We start from the raw sequence: 24,845 nt of genomic DNA, 5'->3' as shown, positions 1-24,845 counted from the left end.
AGGACTGTTCAAATAATGGCTACATCATTTGGCTTTATTTGTGTTTGTTCTGTTGTGGAATTACTGTTTTAAAAGAAGACCTAACTGAATGGTGAAATTGCATTCCATTATTAAATCTGCAGTAGAAGCAGAATATTTTAATAAATAAGCTAGTCGTTCCAGTTTCCAGTTCATGACATGAAGCAAGTTACATGACTGGAAAATCATGAAAAATGTATGCAGAACCTATGCAGATAAACTCTCATAACTACAGTATTTTAATATAATATCTTGTCATGCTTGTTGACAGGTACATTTAAACAGATAAGTTGCAAAAATAAAACACTATCTTTTCACAGTACTTTTGCTAGTGGAAAAGATCTGTATGCATTGTATAAATCGGTGAGGGCATGATGTTGACCAGTTGTGGTAGTAAGAAACTACCTTCACAGGTTGACTTCCTAGACTTCACCTGCTTTAAAATGAGTTGACTTTAAATAAATGGTTTTGACTATACTGGGATTTTTCTTAATTTTGCAGAAGTGCAAGGAAGGGAAAGTGGGATCCTAGAAAAATCTAGTTAGTTAAGATTTTTCCTTTCATTTGACTTAAGTGATTTGAAATAGATAATACTGTCGGTTGGTGAAATTTTCATACAGAGCAAAAAAGGGAAGTGAGGCCATGTCCACTCCTAGCAAATTGTTTTCTACAAGTGGCAGCGACCAAGTGTATTGGTACCTGAAGTGTTTTTGGCAGTTTCAAACAGTCTCTTACTGTAGAATTTTTTATTTTTTTTTTGCTTTGGTGAGATTTTTTGGTTTTCTCTCTCTAACATGACTGTGCTAAACAATTGGCCACAGAACTGCATCTTTTTAGAATTTCATGATTCTTCTGTTCCCAGACTGGGCCTTTAGTTTGGGAACTGCAACCTGTCTTTCCAAGCCTGATTTTTATCCATCAAGTACAAGTCTGTTTCTGTGGTGAGCAGTGATGTTAGGAAGGAATTCTTGGATTAATACTACTTTTTAAAAACAGAGCATGTGGTTATATGGAAGATTATTAAAATGGTTGAACTCGCATAAGCGCGTGTGTTTCTTCAAGTTTGACTCTTCTCAAATACAGGAAAAAGCTTGTTTGGATTCCTACACCTAATTGTTGTTCCCCTGTCCTCTTAGATTGGTTCTGATAAGTGGCTTTCCCTTCATTCAGTGATGAGATTCTTCATTTAGTCTCCGGATTCCCTATTTGGCAAAGCCATGCATGTAATTTTGGAACTAGATACAGGATTCTTAGCGATAACTGCTTCACTGCCTTCCAAGTGTATTTAGCTGAGACAGCTTATTTAAAGCTCTTGTGCTAGTTTCCTCTTTGTTCTTCCTGTTTCCCCTTGTAAGAATGTCTTATGGTGAGTGTGCTAATCTAATAGCTCAGTGATAGAACCTCTTCTCTTTGAAGACAGTTACTTAAAATATTCATTCAGTTACAGTACAGCAGGTTTTTGTACATCATTGTGCAGAACAACTAGAGCATGCTGTAATATTATGCAGGTAATTACCATGTTTAGAATAAGTCTGACGTGTATGAATCGCTGTGCTTCCTTATCCATGTGCCTGTTGCACTAGCTGTTGTAAAACTGTTTCAGGTTGGGTTGTTTCCCTAGTTCTTGAATTATTTCACAGAATGGTTGAAATTAGAAGGGCCTCTTCTTTTAAAACTCATTTATCTTGTGGATTTGCTTTTCCTGAAGTCCTTTAGAATATGTAGTTTACTGTTATCGTCTGTCTAAAAAGTGAAATGCTAGTCCATTAAAAAAATAAACCCAAAATGTAAGAATCACTCCAAGAAGATCTCTCTTACAGTAGTTCCTCAATAGGAGCCTTTACACGTGACTTGCACATCGGTCATCTGATGTTTGCAATTAATTTGGTCATGCTGATATTGTGTATGTGACCTTCTTTATCTGTCAATATTTACCCTTGATAAGTATAGACATTAATATCACTGTCATCTCTGAGCCTGGATATAGTATTTGTTATAAATAGAACACTACTGAGACAACATTCACCTTGAGCTGATGTGGAAATTTTTGTCCACTTAACCTCTTAAAAGTCTGCTGAGAAAGATGAGATAGGCTAAAGTTGAGAAATAAAGTAGTTAAGCTATGAAAAGATGAATTAATTATAAAAATGAAAAACAAACGTCCTTTTCTCCCTTCCCTCCCAGTCTCTTAGGTCTTGACTTTGAGTGGGACAGTGTATAGTTTTAAGACTGTCCTCTCCAGTCATGAAAAAATTACAAGCTTTCCTTCTGCTGAAAATAGAATACTAAGTAAATTTAAACCATCAGTATTTTAGAATAAAATAAAATAACTTGTCCTATGAAATAAGTGCTCATTCTGCAATAGCTGTTGCTCACTACACGGAAGAGTAAGTATTAGTTTATGCATTGGAAATAATTGCTACAGGTAACAGTAAACAGATACCATCCCTAAACAGGTATGCTTGGGGACTACACGCGTAACTTTGGATTTGTCACGTGTTCCTTTAAAGTGTATTTGAATTAGTTTTTCAGTTAAAGAATGTTTATGCTTTTAGAATTCAGGGTGTGCATTTGATTACTGTGCATGAAATGTATACTGCTGTAAAATAGTCTTTTACTTCCTAGTATTTGCTTGGCTGTGGACTCTCTGCTGAGCTTTAACATATTGAGGATCTGTGTAGCTGCTGCACCAGCTCTGACCTGAATTAAGTTTGCAAACCAAAGTTTTGCATCTGGTAACATTTGGAACTCTGTGTTTCATTATGAATGGTTATGTAGATATACATGACTTCTGTCTGTTTGATGGGCTCTCAGCATGTTCAAAAGAGCATGCAAGCATGCACTTTTCTGTTTTTTGACTTTCATATAATGTATATCCATATTAAATTAATAGTGTACAATATACTTCTGCCTGGAGCCACAAATATTACCTTACATTTCCCTTTTTAGTACAGGTATCCTATTTCCATGTTGTTTACTTAGAAAGCTGTATGTACAGTCCTGTTCAGTGTTTTCCTTGTACAGTGAATTTCCACTGATATTTGTCCGTCTGCACACAGCAATAGAGGATAAAGATTTTTTTTTTTTTTTTAGGCTGCATTCCAGCATTTTTTTCTAACGTTAGAGACATGTCTAGGTGCATTTGCAGTTGTGTAGCTTGAAATTTTTTTTCTGCTTTTTGTTAATTGCCAAGTTGACTGTGGGCTAAGATATTCTGTAAAAATGGAGCTGGAGAATATAACAACTATTTTTGATGTGCCCAGTGCATGCCTTAAGTAGAACACTTGCTGTGTTGTTTATTGACTGTTAGTGTGCATTCTAATTTGTGTTTCCTGGCAGTGTTGTTTGTGTTGGTGGGGACGGCATGTTCAGTGAAGTGATGCATGGTCTCATTGGAAGAATGCAGAAGGACTCTGGCATAGACCAAAATAATCCCAAAGCACCGTTAGTCCAATGCAATATAAGGATTGGCATAATTCCTGCTGGTAAGAAAGGGTTAACTTTCAGTTTACTTTGTTCATTTATTCTTGAAATTTCTTCTTATTCATAACTTCTTGAATTTAGGCCTAAGTGTAAGATAAGAGCAGTGATATTGCATAAAGACACCTAGCTAAAACTGTTTGTATCCTGGTATAATTATTGATCACGTGCAATTTTATGTGTGAAGGGTAGTTTGTGAAGGAAATCAAATCTTAATGTGCAACTTTAGAATTTAATTACTACTACTTTTTTTTTTGTGTGTGTCTTATTGTGTGTTAATTCAAGATGAAATGTTAAGAGTAATACCTTTGTCCATCTGAACACATTAATGAGTGAAATTTAATGAACAGAGACTTACCTGATAAATATTTTCCTGGTCCCAAATACTCCACCAATTTAGTTAGAATTGTAATGAGAATGTCCCACTGGTCTGGCAAACTCTGAACAAATACTAAAATTTCTTTTTTCTCCTCCCCCCGCCCCTCTAGTTGTCATCACAGAAAGCAACTACAGCTGAGGAACAGTCCTCAGGTTCCAGACCAAGTTGCAGTTTCTGCCCATTTTTAGAGTTGCTATACCTTCACAGTTCTCAATGTCAGCCACTTTTTCAGGTAATCCTGACTACTGTCATTGAGAGGCATTTGAGAGAACTCATTCTCGGAGTTCAGGTCTTTGGCGATAAACTTACTTTTTTTTTTTTTTTTAATTGACCATAGGCTCTCTTTGGATTAATCTTGCTGTTAAATCTAGTGTCTCAGGTGTTACCTCACCCTGCCCAGTTGGTCCCCAAGATTCCTTCAAAAGTGGACTTACAAGATGACTATCTTCCAGGGCTGGATTCAGTGTTGCAACTCTTCAGCACCTTCAATTTTGAGGACTCAGTGGAAAGACAAAAGGACAGTTCAGTGTCTTTTCTGTGCTGTTCTCTCTTTTTTTTTTTTTTTTTTTTTTTTCTTTTTTTGCTCCTTGTCAGATGCTTGAGATTTGAATTAAAGAACTGGGATATGAAATAAACATTATGAGCTTCTGACTAGAACTGAAACACAGACTGAGAAAGTTTAGCATAGGTTATAAAAATACACCAAGTGAAATAGTGTATATATATGTACTCTCAGGCTTTAGGTGACTAATTTTATACTCGTCATATCTTTGTGAAGAATGTATCCAAATCCAACTGGTCTGAATTCTTGCTTAACCCTTTCTGCTTGCAGAACAATAAGGGTTAGTTACCTAAAAGTTGTAATGTCAATGTCCCCTTATGGTTTTTCATTCTCCTTATTAGCTAGCACATTAAGGGTTCTTGTCCTGGTTTGAGGTAAAACAGAACCAATTTTGTTCAGTAGCTTCGCTTCTTAGCTGGGCCTCTTCTAACTACTGAAATTAACTGCATATTGTGCAGTTCTATATAACAGAATTACTATATTTAAATATATTCTGGTTTTATTTGTTGAAGCTTTGTGTTAAAAACATTTTGTATAATGAACTTAAGAATAGAATTTGAAGTGCTTCATCCTTCATTTCCCTTATTTGAGCAAATTTCTTGGACTAAAGTTTTTTGCTTACATGGTTGGTTTCAGAAGATTTTGCCTACTGGTAATGTTAGTGACCATAAGAAGATACAAATTAAAAAACAGAACCTCAATATTAAGAGCTATTTCTTTGTCCTTAGGAAATTAACTATAACTGTGTTAAAATTGAAAGATTGACCTTGCTTTTTCAGCAACTTCTTAATGCATTTTTTCCAATTGCAACCAAAAAGTATGATCTTCACTGATATTTTAATATTGCTAACATGTATCAGGTCACTTTCTTCTCTTATATACTTCAGTGTTTTGTTTGTTGTGTTTTGTCCATTGTAGCTGTGTACTGTTTGAGTGTATGCTGCATGCTCTATTCCTTAAACTAACATGAGGTATAGCCTTGTAATCAGTCCTGTGATTCAAATGTTTTCACCAAGTCATTATTCAGATCCCTCAAAAATTATTTATAATGGTGTATAAGGAAGCTGGCCTTGAAGCGCTATTAATTAAGGTTTTGGAACTACAGAAGATAATAAATATTTTGATCTGTTTGTATATCGTACAGCATTTAAAATGATCCATTACTGAAAATACGGGAAGGTGCTTTTTTACTGAAAAAGGGAGTCAAATCACTGAACAAACCTTAACCCTATCTTGACACATATAGCCATCACAGGGACCTTAGGTGAAGCTGTTCTCTGTTCATCTTTGCTTGATGTAGTGGAGCTCTGACCATGTATTGACCTCAGTAGATCCCCCTAGTTCCCAGACCAAGTGCAAGATACCTGTTCCAAAATAAGCGAGATCCTTAAAAAGACTTTAAACTAAAATGACAGTCCTAAAATACAGCAAGTCAAAAGGAATAATCAAATACAAATCATGCATCTAGAAAAGCTTCATCCATGATGCTCTTTTTAGTTCTTTATAACCAACCTTTTTCTTAAAATCCTAAGAACTCATTAATAGATACTGAAAGCAAACACTACCTGTAGTTTAGAGATTAAGTTCTAAAGCTCTATTTGTCTTTGGATACATGGAGACACTTCACGCAATGAGGGCAGGAGCCTGGGGTAAGGTGACACTGAAGAAGTGTTTTTGCCTTTTTTATCATTTAGTTCCTAATGTCAAGCTGCGTTTACAGAAAGGTGGCAGGTTGTGGTTTGTGGTTGTGATTAAACAGTGTCTGTATTCAAACTAACACTCAATTCAGCAGACTTAATCATTGCTTGGAAGCTGTCAAACGGTACAAAGTTTTGAAACTACAAATGAGAGATTTAATGCTAAAACACTCTCATCTCTATGATTGTTTTTTGATTAATTAGCTTTATTTCATAGGCAGAATCCCGTGGTACAGGCTCTTTTTTTAATGTTGGATGCTACCATGATTCTAACTTCGTGGAGCAAGCCCCTTCTTGGCCCCTTTTTTTGTAGATGTCTGTTTCCAGACAGTGTCTTTCCTTAGTGTGTCTTCTGGTTAAAAAATATCATTTATTCTTATGCTTTATGGTACATTTTTATGAAATAACTTGTGTTTTTATTGACATGAATAAAGGCTTCTACTCAAATGGCAGTTTTAATTTCTGAGTTTCTCTTAGCTGCAGCCATTCTTCAAATCTGCCGGTGTAAATTGACTGAACGCTGCTGTAAACAGACTTGCTGTTAAGAGTACTTAAAAGTTCTAGCAACCTGACAAAGTTTTGCACTGTGATATGGTAACTACAAGTCAGCACACCTACTAAAACTTCTGTTCAGTTATTACTTTCTCCTAGTCCCATCTTAGCCTTAAAAGCACATTCAGCCATGGTTTCTCACTGCATTCAGAGTGGTAGTATGCCTCCACAGAACTCAGAAACAGACAATCATTTATCTTATGACATGTGGCACTTAGGTTTCATCCACGTGTTTTAGTATTAAAATTGTACCCTCCAGAGTAAGCCAAAATAATTCATTCTTCTTACTAATCCTGGCATGGAACAGGAGACAAAGCTGTCAACTACTGTCAGAGGACTTTTAGTAGAAGAGAACAGACTAGATTAAATACTCTTAAGATCTCAGCAGGTAGGAAAAAAAAAAATCTTACTTTACTCTGTCCTGTGGCATAATATTAATGTACGTATTCTTCCAAAAACCAAGTCTGCCAGCCTACCGGGGGGATGGGGGAAAAATGTTCTAAGCACTAGGGACGATTTGGTAAAGTGTAGATGCAAAGTGTTAATTACTTTAGTAATTTAGGCTTCTAGTCTATCCAGATACCTTTTACTCTTGTTGTCGTTAAGGTGTGAATTCTGTAATGTCTAGGATTGAAGCACGCAGTGTGATTATAATCAGCATGTCGATGTGTAGCTGTAGAAATGAAGAATGCTGAAGACAGTACAGGCTTCTTATGTGAAAGCAGTATAGAAAAATGGTGGAGGATTCATTCACAAACTTAAACAGATGCAAGTAAAATCATGAAGCGTGACTGGACTCTTACACTACTGTCATCTAGGCTATAAAATTTCTTGTCGAAAATGTGTTAAAGCATAGCATAAAAAGCTGTCTAATTCTTTTTTTAAATGACTCCCAGTGATGTGCCCACAGCCTCCTCTGTTACAACAGTTGTAATATTTAATGATCTTTGCAGTTTAGTTAGTATCTCATTTCAAGGTTCAGTATGTCCAGTTTGAAATCTGAAGTGCAGTGTTGTGTTCCTACTTCAGCTTTTTAAATCTATTATATTTCTGGAAATGGCAGTTTTAGACCTAAGTACTGCATTTAATATGGTGGGGCTGTTACGAAGACAACTAAGTCAAGATTATTTTTCCCTGTGACGTTAACTTTATCTCTTAAATTTGCTGTTATTGTATTAATCCATTTTTGTTGTACTGTGGTACTGAACTTCAGCAGAAGTAATTATCTCCCAAAAAAACCCAGAGCAAAGTCCTTCTGAACTCTTCCTTTTTAAGCCAGGCTGTCATTCTGCATATGTTAAACTTGATTTCTTGGTTTGTGTGTGCAGAAAGGAAGATGTATAAAACTTTGAGTAGGAACATGGCTGTATGCTCAGGCCATTCTGCCACAATAGCTTCTCCCCTTACTTTTGTATGTGTCAGATTCTTGTCATTGGAAAATCACTTCCCATAAAAGTCACCTTCTAGATTTTTCAAAATACTAAATGTTGCTTTGCCAAGAGCATGCAGTTACTCTGTCATTAGCATGACTCACCTGGTATTTTGTCTATGAGGTGACTGCATGGATTGTGACTTCACAAAAATGCTACAAACGTATGGGACCCCCACTGAAGTTGTTACTCTACCTCTTTGCAGGACAGAATCCTGTTGCCATCATAATTTGTCTATGAGGATTCTGTGTGTGCTGTGGGAGCACCTGCTCCTGTCAAGGGTGTCTCATGTGGAGCAACTCTCATGAGCACTAAGAGTATTTCTATTTCTTTATTTAACTCACTCTTTTCTATAGGATTAACATCTAGCTGACTGTTGCTTCTGTCATCTGCTTAGTATATTACTTCCAGTTCTTTGGATTTTTTTTTTGTTTTCCATCAATGAAAGCACAAAAAACAATACTTATAGCCCACAGCATGTGTGTGTTTTGGTTTAAGAAAACTTAGTTGTAAATTAGTAGTCTAATAATTTTCCAGATGATTAATTCTAGCACTTTGGTTATTTTTTTTTAATTTTTTTGTTGTTGTTGTTCCACAGAGTCAATGGCATGAACTCTTCCATACAACCAGTAAATCATCTGGTTTTGCTTACTGCTTTGGTGGCTCTATGACCAATTTAAAGCCTGTGAGGTGGTGTCTGAGCACCTGTCTGCGTGGCTTGTCTACTCACAAATACTCAGCAGTATTTGCATGTAAAGGGGAAATCTGGTGATTTAGCTGTACTGTATTCTATGTAGTACAGTCTATCACTTTGGTTTCTTTAATCCTGCTTTAGCACAAATGTTTTATGGGGAGTAGATACTCTTTAATATTCTAAATACATATCTTGATCATTTCTTCTTGTGATTAATTAAAAGGAAGGATTTCCTTGATAATTTTTAAATCTTTTTAAAATCACAGTGTTTAAATTTGGGGAGAGAAGGAAAGTAGAAGAACTTGCCTATACAACAACTATAACGCTGTATGATAACTCCTGATAACAAACAGACTTTGGGGAAAATAAGTAATGAAACAGGGCTCTAGTGTACATAATGTGTGGTAAAGATTCAAAGTAATTATACTTATTTTAACAAACACTAGTTGAAGTGCCCTTTACATGCTTCACATTTTCAGTAGGCTCTTAATATCAAAATATCTGGGATGGGAACTTTCTTTAGCTGGGATATTTCAGACAGTTTGGGATTCAGCTGTCTACATATGGTGGTATGGTGCCACCATTGTTGAAATGTACTAGCCCAATGCAAGACAACTACTGTACTGGAGTAGCAATTGGAAGCCAAGCAGAGTAGTCTGTAGCACTTGAACACTGCTGGTTGGTGTGATTTTAGGTAATGGAGTTACTCTCCTTAGGGTGAGTTTCAATTTGAAATTGATACTCAAATTTTCATGCTGACCTTTAGGTGTCTGCGGGGGAGATGGGCATCTAAACTCATGTTATAGCCGGGGGCACCTGGTCAATATGGTCAGTAGAGCCTGTAGATCTTGTGTTGCATCTGCCCATCTTACACAGATGTCTTGTTTCCTAAGGCCCTTCAACTGGGGCCTGCGTGTGAGTACCTTGAATCAAGCTCAAGCTGCTGTCAGCAGTCCTGATAAGCTCTCCTTGACCAGAATGGAAGCTTTGACGTAGTCTGCAGTGTTTAGTGTACTATTCTACTATTCTATTGTTCCCCTGCATGCTGATTTTATTCTCTTCTGGCACACCAATGCAACAATTAGTTTCCACGCTGAATATCTTTTTTAATGAATTAGGGCTCAGTTAACAAGCAGTCCAACTACTTTCTTTGCATTTCTGGTGGTTCTGTGCAACCCATAAAAACCTCTTTTTATTTTCCTTCACTCCATTAGGCCATCGCCCGTAAAAATCCCCAAACAAAATCTGGCAGAGTATGTATATAATTTTTCTGTTGGTTTAACCAGAACAGACAACATCCGTCACTTAACACTAGTCAAGAGTCGTGCTCTATGAAAGCTTCTTGCCCAAATCGAGTGCTCTGGCAATCCGAAGCTATTAGTAAAGGGATATTAGTCAAGCTATATTTATGTTCTACTCCTGCTTTCCATATCACGTTCACATGAAATAAGCCAGATTTCGGTGGGGCTTGCATGTGCATCTACTCGGGGTGCTGTTTCAGCAGTAGTAGATTCCAAACCTAGTCAAGGCCCACCTAATGGTCTAGAATTCCCGTTTGGTTATGAAGTATTCAGAGAGATACAAATCCTTAGACATAAAGAACACTTTTGTGACATTTAAACTAGTACTATTAGGTTCATGCTTGGTGTGGTGTTATGGCCAATTATATTCTCTTGGAATGCACGTAAGGAATGATACTGGTTTTGTTGCTCCACACTGCTGGCTCTGAGAGAGGAAAAAAAAAAAAAAAGACATTTTACTGTTAGTAGTTGGTACTCTGCTGGCACGTCTGAGAAAGGGGATGATTTGGCAGTTGGTAAATGCTGTTGGTGTCTTCCCCGGCCTCCCATTTTAGAATCTCAGAATTAATTTCAGAATTCGGCTCTAATTTTAGCCCTCCCTTGCTAGTTAATGAATAGAAATGAAAATAAGTTCTATAGAACATCCCAACAGATAAATCAGCTTTTAATTGAGTACAGAAGAGCACAGGGAGATGAGCCTCTGGTGTTATAATGTAGCTTGCTTGAATTCCTCTCTTCTCCCACCTTTAGTGGGAGCTTGGAAGCTCTGTTTACATCAAAACAAATGTGACTAAAGTAATTCTAGCAGCAGAATACAAACAGATCTTGAAGAAATGAGAAAGGATGGATGAAATGTTAGGCTTGTACATTCAGCAGTAAAAGTTCAGGTCGGGTCTTTTAGTGGCTATTTGTTTGTTTATTTTTCTGTTCAAAAGAGTGAGAATTTTCTTTTCTGCCTACCTGAAATTCATGCGTGTAGGAGGCAAAATGAAAATGGCAGTAAAGCATAGCTTCGGTATCTGGACTCTGCTTAATATTTTCTGCTATAAAACTCCAAATGTGGCACGATAACGTCATCTGTGTACTTTGTCTGTTACAATACTGAAATTGGAGTCCTGTTTCCTGTGCGATGGCATATACTTGGCACCGTCTTGAACCTCAGCCTTGTGGAGAGAGATCTCTTTGGTCAGACTGTTTCTTTTGTTCTGCACTTCTGTTATATTCTCTTTAATTGGCTGCTGGACCTGCTTCTTGTTCACTGTGGCAGGCTTCTGCATAGCGTTGGCTTGATAGAAGCTTCTCTCTTGCCCTTGGCTGGTGGGGGAAGTGGTGACCATCTCCTGAGGAGTAAGTTGGAGGGGAAAGGATTTTCTTTGCTCCTATTGTGAACTATATATGCCTTGACTGATTTCAAATTTGGAAATAACCAGAAGTAGATCTTTAAATAGTGATTGCTCATTCCTCCATGTTTAGTTTTCTATTTCAATTTGATTAGGCCTCAGAAACAAAGTACTCTGTACCTGAGACACTCTACACCTAGTGTATCAATAGCAAATCTGGGAACATATATGTGGACCACGTAATTTTTTGGTTTCAGATTTCCAGCCTTGTTCATAAAGGAATTCCTTTTCAGGGAAGGAATGGGGAGAAACTAAAAGATAAATTTGGAGTTAGGTGCTGCAACAAAAATGCTTTGGTATGTCTGGCCCTGACTTCCAAGTCCCTGCAGCAGAGTAAAAATCAGAACCCTGCATTAGGCTCTTAGATTGGTTTTTATAAGGATCAGGGAGAATTGCCTGTCTCTAAACAGCACCTAAATCCTGAGCGGACATACTGATGGAGCAGTGGCCTGAAGGTAGTTAGTAACAAAAACAGAATATAGGTGAAACCTAAACCTTCCCTCCTTTCTTCTGGTAGGTATTTTGCTCAAGACTGTAAAGGAACATCTCTATCCACTTTGTTCTCCTATCTATAAATAATTGTATACATAATATAAATTTCTGAAAGCAACTATTTACTAATTTTCAAATATTAGAACTAAGCAGGAGTTTCTGGTTCAAGATGCAGCTGGAGGAGGGGGGGGTGTTGACAGCCTGGAATTTAGATCACATTCCCGAAAAGCTGATTCATGTAAAAGCTGTAATGTAATCCTGAAATTTTTCATGTGAATTAACTTGCTTTTCTTCACTAAGTGCTGTATATTTATTGCTTATATAGTGAAAATCTTGATGCTTTGTATGGAAAGGAATAAATCCTGCTCATTGAGGGGAAAAAACTGTTTCAATTTAAATCATAATATTTGTATCCTTGTATTTACTCTGTTCCATAAAATAGAAAGGGGCAGACCAAAGGAACTTAATGCTTTTATTTGGAGGACCATGCCAATAATACTTGTTTTGAAAAGATATGAATTAATCTCTGGTTTTTTATTTTTCAGGATCAACAGATTGCATATGCTATTCAACTGTTGGCATTTCTGATCCGGTAACATCAGCTCTTCATATTATTGTAGGTGGGTGGTCAAAGTTCACTGTTCTGGTATGAAAACTATTAAATAGCCAAAAATAGCAGTTTCATTTAGTTCTCTCTAGATGTCTGTGAAATATAATTTGAACGCAATGGCTGAATTGAAATACAAAGTTTTTGTCTGGGATTTAAGTCTCTGCTTTGAAACACAGGAGGTTAAAAATTAATTGCTTTCTCTACTGTAATTCATTGCTTTCAAGGGACCATAACGTTTTGAAACTTTATATCTGGTGCTTAAGTTTTCATGCATTCTGGCATGCTTTTGAAAATAGCAGTAAAATACAATGAGCAGTGTAAGTTCGTGGGATCTCTCTCTCTCTTAGAGAAAGCTATGACGAGTGCATGTATACTTGAATAGTAGTATTTTGTACTAGTTGCCCCATTGTCCCGTGCTTCCATGCCAAGTTATAAGTATGGCTTCTGCTTGACTGGAATTAGCTGATACCGATTTTTACAATCTTTAAGTCATGGATTTGAGGAGAAACTAGGGAGGAAAACAACTACTCTATGTTGTCGTCAGTAGGGATGCTGACATTGCCACTTCTCAAAGTCCTCTAGTAATGGAGTCCCTGAACTTCATGGGGCCTGAAGGAGACAGCTTGGCATATTCAGCACATTGTGGATTGTGATGCCCATCCTATCTGCTACATACTGAAGAACCATAGTCACCCAGTTCTTAATACTGAATTAGAAAAATTGTGCAAGGTGGTCTTCAGTTATAATGATGTTGTATGAGCATAGAGGATAGCGTTTCCAAGTGGTGATTATTTCATTATCACTTCTTATTGAGTGCTTAACAGTTGCAGTTTTAGGAGCTGGTGTTGCAAAGATTTACCCATGGTTCCCTGTTACTAACCTATGGTGAAATCTGTTCAGCATATGTAGAGTTTAGGCCATTGGACTAGGATTAGAGAGAGAGATGGATTTACTATATCATAGATTTTAGCTGGATTATTAAATGTGCATAAAACCACGTGTATTTAGATCTTTAAGAGTGTTTCTCACGTAAAGGAGTCTTCACAATAGTCTGTGGTGGAAGCATGAGAGACAATGGGCGTAAATTGGAATAATAATAAAAAAAAAGAAAATAACCAAACCAAACACAACACCAAAAAAGCAAAGAAACAAAACCACCTCCCCAAACCCCCCAGAACCCACCACTACTCTAAATCTTACACTACGAGGACATCAGCAAGGTGGTGTACTCTGTTCTTAGGGATTTTCAGGGCTCAACTGGATAAGCCCTGAGTAGCCTGATCTGACCTCATAGCTGAATCTACTTTAAGTGGTAGGTTTGATGAGAGACGTCCTAATGCCCCTTTCCAGCTGGAATTATCCTCTGTTAGTATGACATATAGGATTAAGTAGCACCCAGTAGATGTGCAGATGCTGCATTGATCTCTTCTATAACACCCTCTCCTATTGCTACCTGGTAACTAAGTGTAAAGTCTTCATTATATATTTTTATCATACCAAACTTTCTTCTCATTTACTGCTTAATGCTTTTTAAGTATTAAATCACTATTAAAAATTATTTTTCTGTTTCTGCATGTATAAGAAATATATATGGATGTATGACATATGTTATGACATAAATACAACATTTATTTGTTACTTTTAAAAAACTGGTAACTTTAAAGTTACTATCATGTTTGCAGCTGCAAACGAAATAAGCCTTAATAGAACCTTGCACTTCTGATGTTCATAGGTGACTGTCAGCCTCTGGATGTCTCTTCTATACATCATAACAACACGTTTTTGAAGTACTATGTATCATTGCTGGGTTACGGTTTTTATGGAGATATATTAAAAGATAGTGAAAAGAAGCGGTGGATGGGTCCGATAAGATATGACTACTCAGGTAACTTGTGTAATTATTACATTCTTTTGTCAGCATGTAAACGTGCAGTTGGTGTGCTCTCTCCAAACCAAGCTTCTCTGAAGCTTCTAAACATCAGAGATGGACCGAACCTGACTTTAAACTCATTGTAGTACCAATTACATTTGATCACATTATGTAAAGCTCCGTAACTTGGGGGATAACATTAACAGTGTGCTCATTAAAGTTGTTATATATATTACACCTAGTGATAGCTGCCTAAAAAGTAATCTCTTTTCTGTGCTAATCATTTTGCTGTTCTTTTCAATCAGTTAGCAAGAGACAGGCACTTCTTTTAGACATTCAGCTGATGGAATGAATTGTTAATTTTGTCCTTCTTCCAGCACTGATTATATAGAGAGGAGTAGTTTAGCCTAATTAGCTAATATCTGGATAAAACCTATGCTACTGGAAAGTATTTTTTTGCCTTTGATTTGCCTTGTTAGGGAAAGAAGATGCAAAAGTAGAATTTAAGTAGTGTAGGCCAATTTTAAGCTTCAGCAGTGATGTACAGGTAAAATGTTTAGTTGGCTTTTAAAGATGTCGAACAAAGTAATGGCACTACTGGCAAATGTTAAAAAGTTATGGGAGTGGTATTTCCTTGTCCTTTACAGTCTAAAACATATTTTGCAGTCCTTAGAGAAGGAAAGAGAGGAGCAATCAAGGGATGAATGCTGAGGTGTTTGCAATGTGGATTTTTAATGACTTAATGCTGCTTAATGCCTTTTTTATGTAGGCTTCAAGACTTTTCTTTCTCATCATTACTACGAAGGAACAATTTCTTTTCAACCAGCAAAACACACACTGGGATCTCCACGAGATAAAGATAGCTGCAGAGCAGGGTAGGCTAATGTTTCTCTCTGGATATTTGACATGAACTATTTTAAAAGGCTTGTACATAAAACAACATTTTTGTGACCTCTTAATATCAAAACAGTTACTCTGAAAGAGGCAAGCTTAAAAAGAAAAAAAAATTTATTGACTCATTGAAGAGAACACCTCATTTTATCAGGTTATCAGGTCAGTAAACAAAAATGTAATAAAATTTTCTTAGCTGGTCCTCGTCCTCCCCCAGTTTTAAATTAAGCAAAGTATAACGGCACAGTACCCATTACACGATGTTGAGGGTACTCTGCTGTGTTACTGCTGATAAATGAAAAGTCTGGGTGCCTCATGGCTCTACAAATGGAAAAAATGGAAATAATTATTCAAAAATTCTCAAATGTTCACATTGTAATTGGATCTAGCAATTTTAGGGATTGTTCTAGTGCCATGACAACAGCTGGCACGGCTTATTCTGAGAATAGGTCCTCTCAGGAATCAGTGTATTTAGTCTTTTTTTATAGACTTGCTACTATGTTGTATAAATTCTGTGTGATATTTTTCACTTGTTTCTCCGATCAGGGGGCCTACCTTAATCTCCAGGTGTTCTTTCCTTTCTCTTTGCTTCTACCTGCTTGAAGTTATGTACTGGTATTTATTATTATTATTCATATATGAATCAGAGAATCGTCTATGTCAGAGAGATAGCAGCTGTCACAGCAGCAAACAGCACAGCAGGATACAGAGGGGCCAGAACTACCTGGAACTTGAGACTGTGCGGTAATAATAGTGCTGTGACAAGCGACGGATCATGGTCTCCAGTACTAGATGGAGCAACTATCCTGGTCCATCAGGTGCTTTGATGCAGAGGAAGCTCCAGAGGGAGAAAGCTGTCCTTTGGGTCTCAGTCAGGGAGTAGAGTGCCTGATGCCTCTTCGGGGATTTTATACATCCTGATAATTGCCCTTTCAGGGCAATAGGGCTGGGCACAAGCAACTCAGGAGAATCCTGGAGTGTTGTGATGACAGCGGTCATGCAGTTGATTGGCAAGATGACTAGGAGAAATGCTCTGCTGGTCTTGTTACAGAAGAGGAAGGTGGGGGATGTGACGGTTGAGGGCAGTCTTGGCAGCAGTGACTGATATTATAGTTTTAAATCCTGAGAGAAGTAAGGAAGGCAAAAAGTTGAATTGCAACTCTGAACTTTAGGAGAGCGGATTTTGGGTTATTCAGGAATCTTGGCAGGATTCCATGGGAGACTGCCCTGGAGGGCAAAGTGGCCCAGGAGAGTTGGTTGGTACCTCCCGAAAGCACAATAACAGTGCATTCTGATATCCAGAAACTTGAGTAAGCCTGATAGAATACCCAAGTGGATGAGCAAGAATCTGAGAAGAGAAGGTGGCAGTGGAATGGGTTACTTTGGAAGAACACAGAGACATTGCCTAGACGTGCAGGGATGGAACTGAGAAAGCCAAAGCTCAAGTGGAGTTGAAGTCAGTGAGGGATTTGAAGGGTGTTCATTCTTACAAAGGGATTATTTAAGTATATCAATTATAACAAAAGGCTAAAGCTGTAGGTCTGCTGCTTAGTGGTGTGGGGAACCTAGTAACAAAAGATATGGAAAAGGCTGGAAAATGACTCCTTTGCCCCAGTTTTCACTGATGTAGTGTTCCCCCAGGCCTTACAGGTCCCCAAGTCTGCGGATGAGGGGGAAACAGTGCGTGTTATGTACCTTGACTTTAGCAAGGTCTTTGGTATTGTTTCCTGTAGTATTCTTAAAACCAAATTGATGAGGTGTGGACTAGGTAAGTGGATGGGTGGAAAACTGGCCAGACTACTTGGAAAAGTTGTGAGTACGAAATCCATCTGGCAGACAGTTACTAATGGTATCCCTCAGGGATCAATAGCGGGGTTAATACGTCTTTATTAATGACTGGGACAGTGGCAGAGAGTGCACTCTCGGCAGTTTTATGGATGATACCAGATTGGGAGGTGTGGTTTACATGTTGAAAGTCGAGGCTGCTATTCAGAGGGACCTTGGTGAGCTGAAGAAATGGCTGATAGGAACCTCCTGAAGTTCAGGAGAGGCCAACGTTGTGTACCTAGGGTGGAATAGTCCTGTGCAACAGTACTGACTGGGCACTGACTGGAAGGCAGCTCTGCCGAAGGGAACTTTGGGATCCTGGGGGGACAACAGATGTACCCGAGTCAGTAGTGTGTCCTTGCAGCAAGGAAGGCCAACCATATATTGGGCTTTCTAAGCAAAAGAGAAGCCAACAGGTCAGAAGTGATTCTTCCCTTGTACTCGTCACTTGAGAGATGAAGGACTGGTTCTGATATGTCAATGTCTTTCACCATTACTGCAGTCAAATACTGGAACAGGTTGCCCAGAGGTCTTGTGGACTCTACCCTTGCAGATATTCAAAACTTGATTGAAGACACTGATCCTCTAAGACCTGCTTTGAGCAGAGGTTTGGACCACATCAGAGGTCCCTTCCAACCTGTATGATCTTATGGCTCTGTAATGCTGTTATTTTTGACATCCAGTAATCTTAAGCACTGTACTTAAGTAGCTGTACTGCCTGCAGGGCTATCATGATTCGTGCCACGTCAGGGTTGCCAGTGCCATGCTGCATCTTGTGGTGAAGGAAGTTCCTATAATGATTGGGTAAACCAAAAAAGTTAAACTGAATAATAGTTTTGTTTTCAGGAACTGAATGGTATTTCTGTTTGCAGATGTTACATTTGCAAGAAAACTGAGCAACAGTTAGCAGAACAACACAAGGAACGTGGATTAAAACATGAAGGTAATTTGTTATAAAAAGTAAGATGGTGTAGTATTATACAAAATACTATTTTTCAGAATATACCAGATCAAGTCTTTGTGTTTTGTTTTTTTTAAAACATGTGAGATACTAGGTAATCCATAATTTCTTTAATTTTAAGGAAAATACATGTAAATATGTGAAAAATATATAAGGTGTGTCCTCCACCCAAACCTCAGAAAATTCTGATAAAATTATACTAATTACTTGTGTATTTCAATGTGTTGCGTTTCTTTCCTTTAAAAAAGATACATTTTATGATCTAGGACTCTGTTATTTTTCTGAGAAGGACTTAACTGATAAACTGTGAGGTAGTATAGAAGGAAGCAGTTCACTAAGGTAACTTTTAGAATAGATCTGGATTAAAAATTTGTGTTTGTTAGCACAAAAGTCACCCAATGTAAAGCTGTTTGTTAAATAAATGTGAGGCAGTGAACTTGGACAACTACTAACCAGTCTAGTGGAGTGTCCTGGTTTCAGCAGTTAATTTTCTTTCTAGTAGCTGCTGTGTTTTGGATTTAGTATGAGAATAATGTTGATAATACATATTTTTTTAGTTGTTGCTAAGTAATGTTTATATTAAGTCAAGGGCTTTTTCACCTTCCCATAGAAGCTGAGAGAGAACATAGACTGGACAAGCTGGCCAAAACAATATTCCATGCTGTAGACGTCATGCTTGGTATATAAATGGGGCGGGGGGGGCAGGAATCCACAATCGCTGCTCAGGACGGGCCGGGCAATTGATCTTCGCATGCTGAGACTAATTATATTACATCACTGATTTTGTATATTCTTTTACTGTTATTATTATTCTTCTCTCTTCCGTTACTGTTGTATTAAACTGTCTTTATCTCAGCCCACGAGTTTATTTTTCTTTTTCCCCCTCTCTTCTCCCTAGCCTGTTGCGGGTGGGTTGGGGGGAAGGAAGTGAGTGAACGGCTGCGTGGTCCTACTTGCCGACTGGGGTTAAACCATGGACTTAAGTATTTCTGTACAGCACTCCACCAGTACTCAGTAAAAATGATAAATAAGATTTCTCTAGTTATGCTATCCTTACTCTGTTTTCCCCCCATTCCAACTCGGGTGCACACTTCCATGGATTTTTCTATGGGTATAATTTTGTCTTCCTTTTGTTAAAACAACTGTTTATATATTGGATTCTGTGCAGTCATCCTCCTAGCTGTATCTCTTTATGTCTGACTACTATGTCCTAATGGGAGGCACTGTTATTGATAGATTTGTGGCCTTGCTGGAGTAGAATATGCCGATTCAGTTGACTGAGTTTTGCCACTGGTCTCAGTTCATCATCTCAGATAAACCCCTCTTAAACGGCAAGCAGCCTTCCCACTGGTGCTTGCTTCTGCTTTTACTTTGTTTTTCTTTTTTTCCTTGTAAAGCCCAGTGCAAAAAACTAATTTTTTTGATATAAACATTGATCCTTATGACCTAGATTATTTTATAATTACAGTTATTTGGTACAGTATCTGTCCCAGGTTCTAGCCTGGGACAGCAAAAAGAGTATCATCATACTATAGAAATTCATTGGTAGCATAAAGACCGTATATACTTCTATGCCAACTTGAATTCCTGTTACACATGCATCTTTGTAGTGCTTTCATCCCAGCTACTGTTTTCAGATCTGTGATATAGTCAACAGATGGCCAGATTGGAGTATTTCTTGAGTTGTTTTAATTTATGCCCAGATTCAGCTAAAGAAATTGCTTTACATAATATTTTCTTTGGAGCTAAATCTGATAGCTAAATCTGTCTCTTTGAGAAATAACTGGTTAGAAATTGCCAACCTTTTTTCTTTTGTTTGTGGGGGTTTTTTGTTTGGGTTTTTTTTTGTGTTTTGGTGGGTTTGGATTTTTTTGGTGGTGTTGCTTTTTAAATTTGCCATTTTGTTAGCTTTCATCCAGCAAAGGAGCAAAGGCAGAAGAAAGTTACAGGTTAGTGAGCAATCAAGACTGCTTTAGCCACCATTGCACAAAACATTAAGCAACTGATTATGTAGGATATTGTTTACTTAAATCCATTTTACTTCTAGTTGCTGGTTTTCTTTGCAGTCCAATCTCTTCTCCATGCAGCACTGGTAAGCAAAGAATAACAATCAGCTACTCTTGATGTGCAATAAAAAGGACTACTTTAAATCGCCACCGCAGATAAGGTTTTTACTCAGCAGAGTGTATTGGCTGACCCCTTCATTGTGCCCGCTTGGGTTGCGTACAGTTCAGATAAGTTTAGAAGGATGTTTGCATTGACTGTCACTGAACATATTTCTCTATATTGTGTGCAGAATTCTATGCGCGTGTGCTGACTGAACTTTGAATGTTGGTACTTTATGCTGATTTCAGCAACTTGCAGTATATGTACACAATAGACAGTTGAAATGAGTGTGGTTTATGCTCTCCCTGCTTAAATTTCCTCTCTTGTATGAAAGATATTCTGGGCAAATAATTTGTGCTATTACAGTGATGCACCCTGCAGAATGGTTATGAAAACAGTTGGTCATTTAAAATGTGATAAATACCCTGACTTTGTTCTTCCTTGAACAGTGAAGCTTTTTTTGAGTAACATGCTGAAATGTATACTGAAGGGTACGTTTCAACCAGGTGAAAACAATCTGTTACAGTAATGTATATATGCATTCTGCCTTAAGTAATGTGAGATTTATTACAGTGTGCATACTTCTAAAGTTAACACGTATCTGGACGTACTATAGATGTAATTATTAATGCTTCTCAGATAAACCACAAAAGCATTTATCAGTAAATTGTGTTTTCATTTTGTTGTTTGTGTTTCAGCCTGTTTTTCTTGTAAATAAGCACTTGTATAGTTCTGGACACGGAGTTTTCCAGTTTCAGTAGGATTTTATGTTCTGTTCAGTTACTTTAACCTCAGAGTCGGACCCCATCGTTTGCCTGCAGCCTGAACACATTCATTCTGTAGTTTGACATTGAAGTCTTTCTCATCTCTCTTAGGATACACATTTTGAATCTGATTTACATTATTTCTTTCTGTAATGTCCTGTTTGAAAGCAACATTAAAAGAACAGCAGTAAAGCAAGCAATACTAAAACCATTCTGGCAAATGATTCAAAAATGTCGAATTTAAGAGCTGCATTTTTTTCTTGTTATTACTGATTTATTTATCAGGAGACAGAGAGGATAGTTTAGGCGGAAAAAAATAAAGTTTTTAGTGTCCTTTGAGTCTTTTGTCACATTATAATCCCACTCTATTTTTCCTGGAATTCTGGGGGTTTTTTTGGTTCTGTTACTAAAGAGCGATCAGTAAGAAGTTCCAGTGAATAAAAATTCAAGGAAGCGAGAAAAGTTCAAAGAACAAAACAGAACACTTTCCAAGCATTTATTTTTTTTCATTTTTTTTCTTCTTTTTCTGATGTATAAAGCTTGGAAGAGGTCAATTCAAAATGAATGCATCATAGACTTTAGGTTCAAAATTGTCCAGACAATTGTAATAATGATTCTCTAAAGTAAATGTGAAGTTTCTAAAACTAAGACAGGAAAGAATATCAGAATTTCAAGACATTAAATATATAGTGTAATTGTCATCAAAGAAGCATCTTGAAAATAACTATAAGTTAACCCAAATGCAGGGAATTGTATGATGTTAGATTTCTAAGTTAATGTGCCTTAAAACCTCTACCTTGCTGTGGTTTATGATCAAACTTTAACAAGCTTATATAAACAAACATGATCATTTGTTCATTCCTTAATTTTAGCCCCCTCATCAACAATGGCACTTCACTCCTGAACTCCAGTCTTAGAACCACATGTGTCTCCATAGATTATTCCGCATTCTTTACTCCTGTGGAGTTGTTCATTTGAAGTATCTGAGTCCGCTTATATTGGGAGGAGAAAAGGAGTATTATGGCTGCTTTATGGCTTGCTCTTATTGTAGCGAGGAAGGCAATTATGTGTAATCTAAAACTGCAAAGGTATTTTTTAATCTATTTTTATCCATATTCAAGAAAATACAGTTTAGATGACAACTCTGTGCAGTGCCTGCCAGTGTTTCTTTGTTCCAGAAAATTCCTCTGCTCTTGGTAGTATTGATGCCATCACACATTCAAGCTCAGTCTAGGTGTAATCTCTAAGAGAACAGTTTCAGGTTGTTGAAAACGGACTTTTGTATTGTTTTCCAGAGATCTCTGAAGTTTTACGCATAGGAAAGTTCAATTCTGTTAATAGTATTAATCTTCAGACATTTTGGAGGTGGGGGGGGTGTTGGAAACAGACTCCTGATCTGCTGCCTGCTGGTCCTTGCTGAACCCTGAGTTATCACTTCCCTTCTTGTCTTTTTTTTTTTTAAATACAATTTTTGTCATTGAGGCAGAAGAGGAATATTTATTTAGAAACCAAATTTTAAATCACTGTCTTTGCATTAATTTTATTTAAGATTAACACACTGAAAAGCAAAAAAGTCCTCCTTAATTTTAACACTACAAGAGTTGTAACTTGCCTCTCTGTCTTTTCACTGCCTGAGGCTTTGTGGGTTTACCCAAATAGCATTGATCCAAAATTTGACATGCGTATGTCAGAAATGGTGAGCAGTTTTAGTAGATAATCAGTCTGTGAAGGGAGAAAGCAACTTTCTCTGTTAGTATATGAAAACCAGTTTTTTTTTAAATGCAGTTTCTTTTAGATATGTATTGACAGTGCATGAATATGCCCAGTAAAATCTTTTAAGTTGCCAAGAAAGATTGCTTTTTAGTGCTCTGTGAGTAGATCAAATAATAACCTATCTCCATGCCTTTATTGATGTGTTTCAGAAGATGAAGAATGGAAGGTTATTAAAGGGAAATTTCTAGCCATCAATGCAGTAAATATGAGCTGTGCCTGTACACGAAGTCCAAAAGGTCTTTCACCAGCAGCTCATTTGGCAGATGGCTCAGCTGACCTCATTCTAGTTCGTAAATGCTCCAGATTTGATTTTCTACGGTATCTTGTCAGACATACGAACCAAGATGATCAGGTGTGTATTCCCTTTGACAGTGTATTCTCCAGAGTCAGTCTGGAGTTGTAAATATCAATGTTCTTATGTGACAAAAAACATCTAGAAAGCAAGTTTAAAAAAAAAAAAAGTTTATGCATTTTGGGTGACATAGTCTCGGCATGTGTACCATTAAAAAAAATAAACCATCTTAGCTAAGTCAACTCTTTGTCCATAACATTCTAACATAATTCCATTTCTGCTAATTGAATTGTTTCATAACTTTTTCCATATATTTGCTGTTTGCACAATACTTAAAGTGATTTTATCACAACTGAGCCCCCATGCATTCATCATGAAAAACTGTTCACAGCAGTATAATGTAGCTAAGGTAGAATATGTAGTGAAGAATAATAAATCACTTTTTGTAAACTGTATAAAAATGTGGTTTAGAAGAAAGTTACCAGAACTGCAGTTCGATTGTAAACTGCAGGCTTTTAGCACAATTTTAATATGTATATCTGACCAGGATGTGAGCTTTATGCATTCAGCTTCAAAATTATTCCTTGCATATGTTGTAGCTGTCAGGATAAACTACAAGGGAAGATGCATCACCGCTTTGGATTGTAGTATCTGTTGAAACCAGAGTTATGGCTGTGAATACACGCATTTAATATTTGTCACAACTTGATATTATTAACATGGTCTGGAAATTATCTGAACAATGGACTGCTGTCATATCTAGTTATAAAAGCAATAATAAAACTCACTTTTTTATGATGCTGTTCCTCCTCTGTAGAAGAACTAGTATAGATTCTCTTCCCAGTATTTCCTCACTACCATTCCCTGGGACATCATGTTTGTGTCTATATTCTTCCTTCCTGCAATTCTCAGTCTCCTTCCCTTCACTCGTTCCCACTCGCTCTCACTGTTCCCTTGATATTTTTGACTATTTGAAGCCTTCCCTGGCTGCCTTTCAAATTGGCTTCAACATGTATCAAGAGACTACGTTCTGCTTAGGCTAGAGACGTGAGAGCATTCATGGGTGGCTCTGTGCAGCCGTGGACGCCAGTTTTTGCAGCTAAGCTGTTTGGGCTAGCACGCTGCTTAGTGAGCCTCCTCGTATCCATGAGCTGCCGCTTCCAAGTGCGTACTCTGACAGCTTCACAGTCGGTTTATGATTAAAAGCCAAGGGAACTTAACACCTAGGAGGTCCCCTCAACTCTGATGCTTTTTGTGATTGCCACTGTGGCCATTCCCCTCCCAGTGCTTCCCCGCTGTTTCTATGTGAGATGTGTTGAAAAGTAAGGTTCCATTTTTGCTTTATTGTTTCTGGCTTGGGCAGTTTTTTAAAAACAATCACTCTATGCCTCGGGTAAGCTTCTCTAGAAAATTGGAGTGGACAAACTTTCTTGAATACCAAATGTTGCATGCTGAGTTGCTTTACACATCAAATGTATTTAACTAATTGTAATTGCTTGTTTTGATTTTTTTTTTCTTTGTAGTTTGACTTCTCATTTGTAGATGTTTATCGGGTGAAGAGTTTTCAATTTACATCAAAGCTTTCGGAAGACAACGAAAGCAATGTCACAGACATAGGAAAGAAACGTTTTGGCCAGTTCTGCAGAGATCATCCAGCCTGTTGCTGTAATATCACTAGTAGTACCTGGAATTGTGATGGAGAAACTCTGGACAGTTCAGCAATTGAAGTGAGGTGAGCATCCTTTT

At 37.4% G+C, this 24,845-nt stretch overlaps 1 protein-coding gene across 1 annotated transcript in view; it reads left to right on the top strand.

The window, feature by feature from the left end:
- CERK (ceramide kinase) overlaps positions 1–24,845 on the top strand; it is a 43,291-nt gene that overhangs the window by 14,809 nt on the left and 3,637 nt on the right. Inside the window, exons 6-12 of the mRNA XM_082479456.1 lie at positions 3,358–3,503; positions 12,551–12,625; positions 14,348–14,500; positions 15,255–15,360; positions 18,076–18,146; positions 22,957–23,159; positions 24,623–24,831. Coding sequence (XP_082335582.1) covers positions 3,358–3,503; positions 12,551–12,625; positions 14,348–14,500; positions 15,255–15,360; positions 18,076–18,146; positions 22,957–23,159; positions 24,623–24,831 — 963 coding nt within the window. The remainder of the gene's footprint in view (positions 1–3,357; positions 3,504–12,550; positions 12,626–14,347; positions 14,501–15,254; positions 15,361–18,075; positions 18,147–22,956; positions 23,160–24,622; positions 24,832–24,845) is intronic.

The sequence above is a fragment of the Vanellus vanellus genome (genome assembly GCF_965231255.1).
Source record: "Vanellus vanellus genome assembly, chromosome: 1".
NCBI classification, from domain to species: Eukaryota; Metazoa; Chordata; class Aves; order Charadriiformes; family Charadriidae; genus Vanellus; species Vanellus vanellus.
This window is presented reverse-complemented; position numbering and strand designations above follow the sequence as displayed.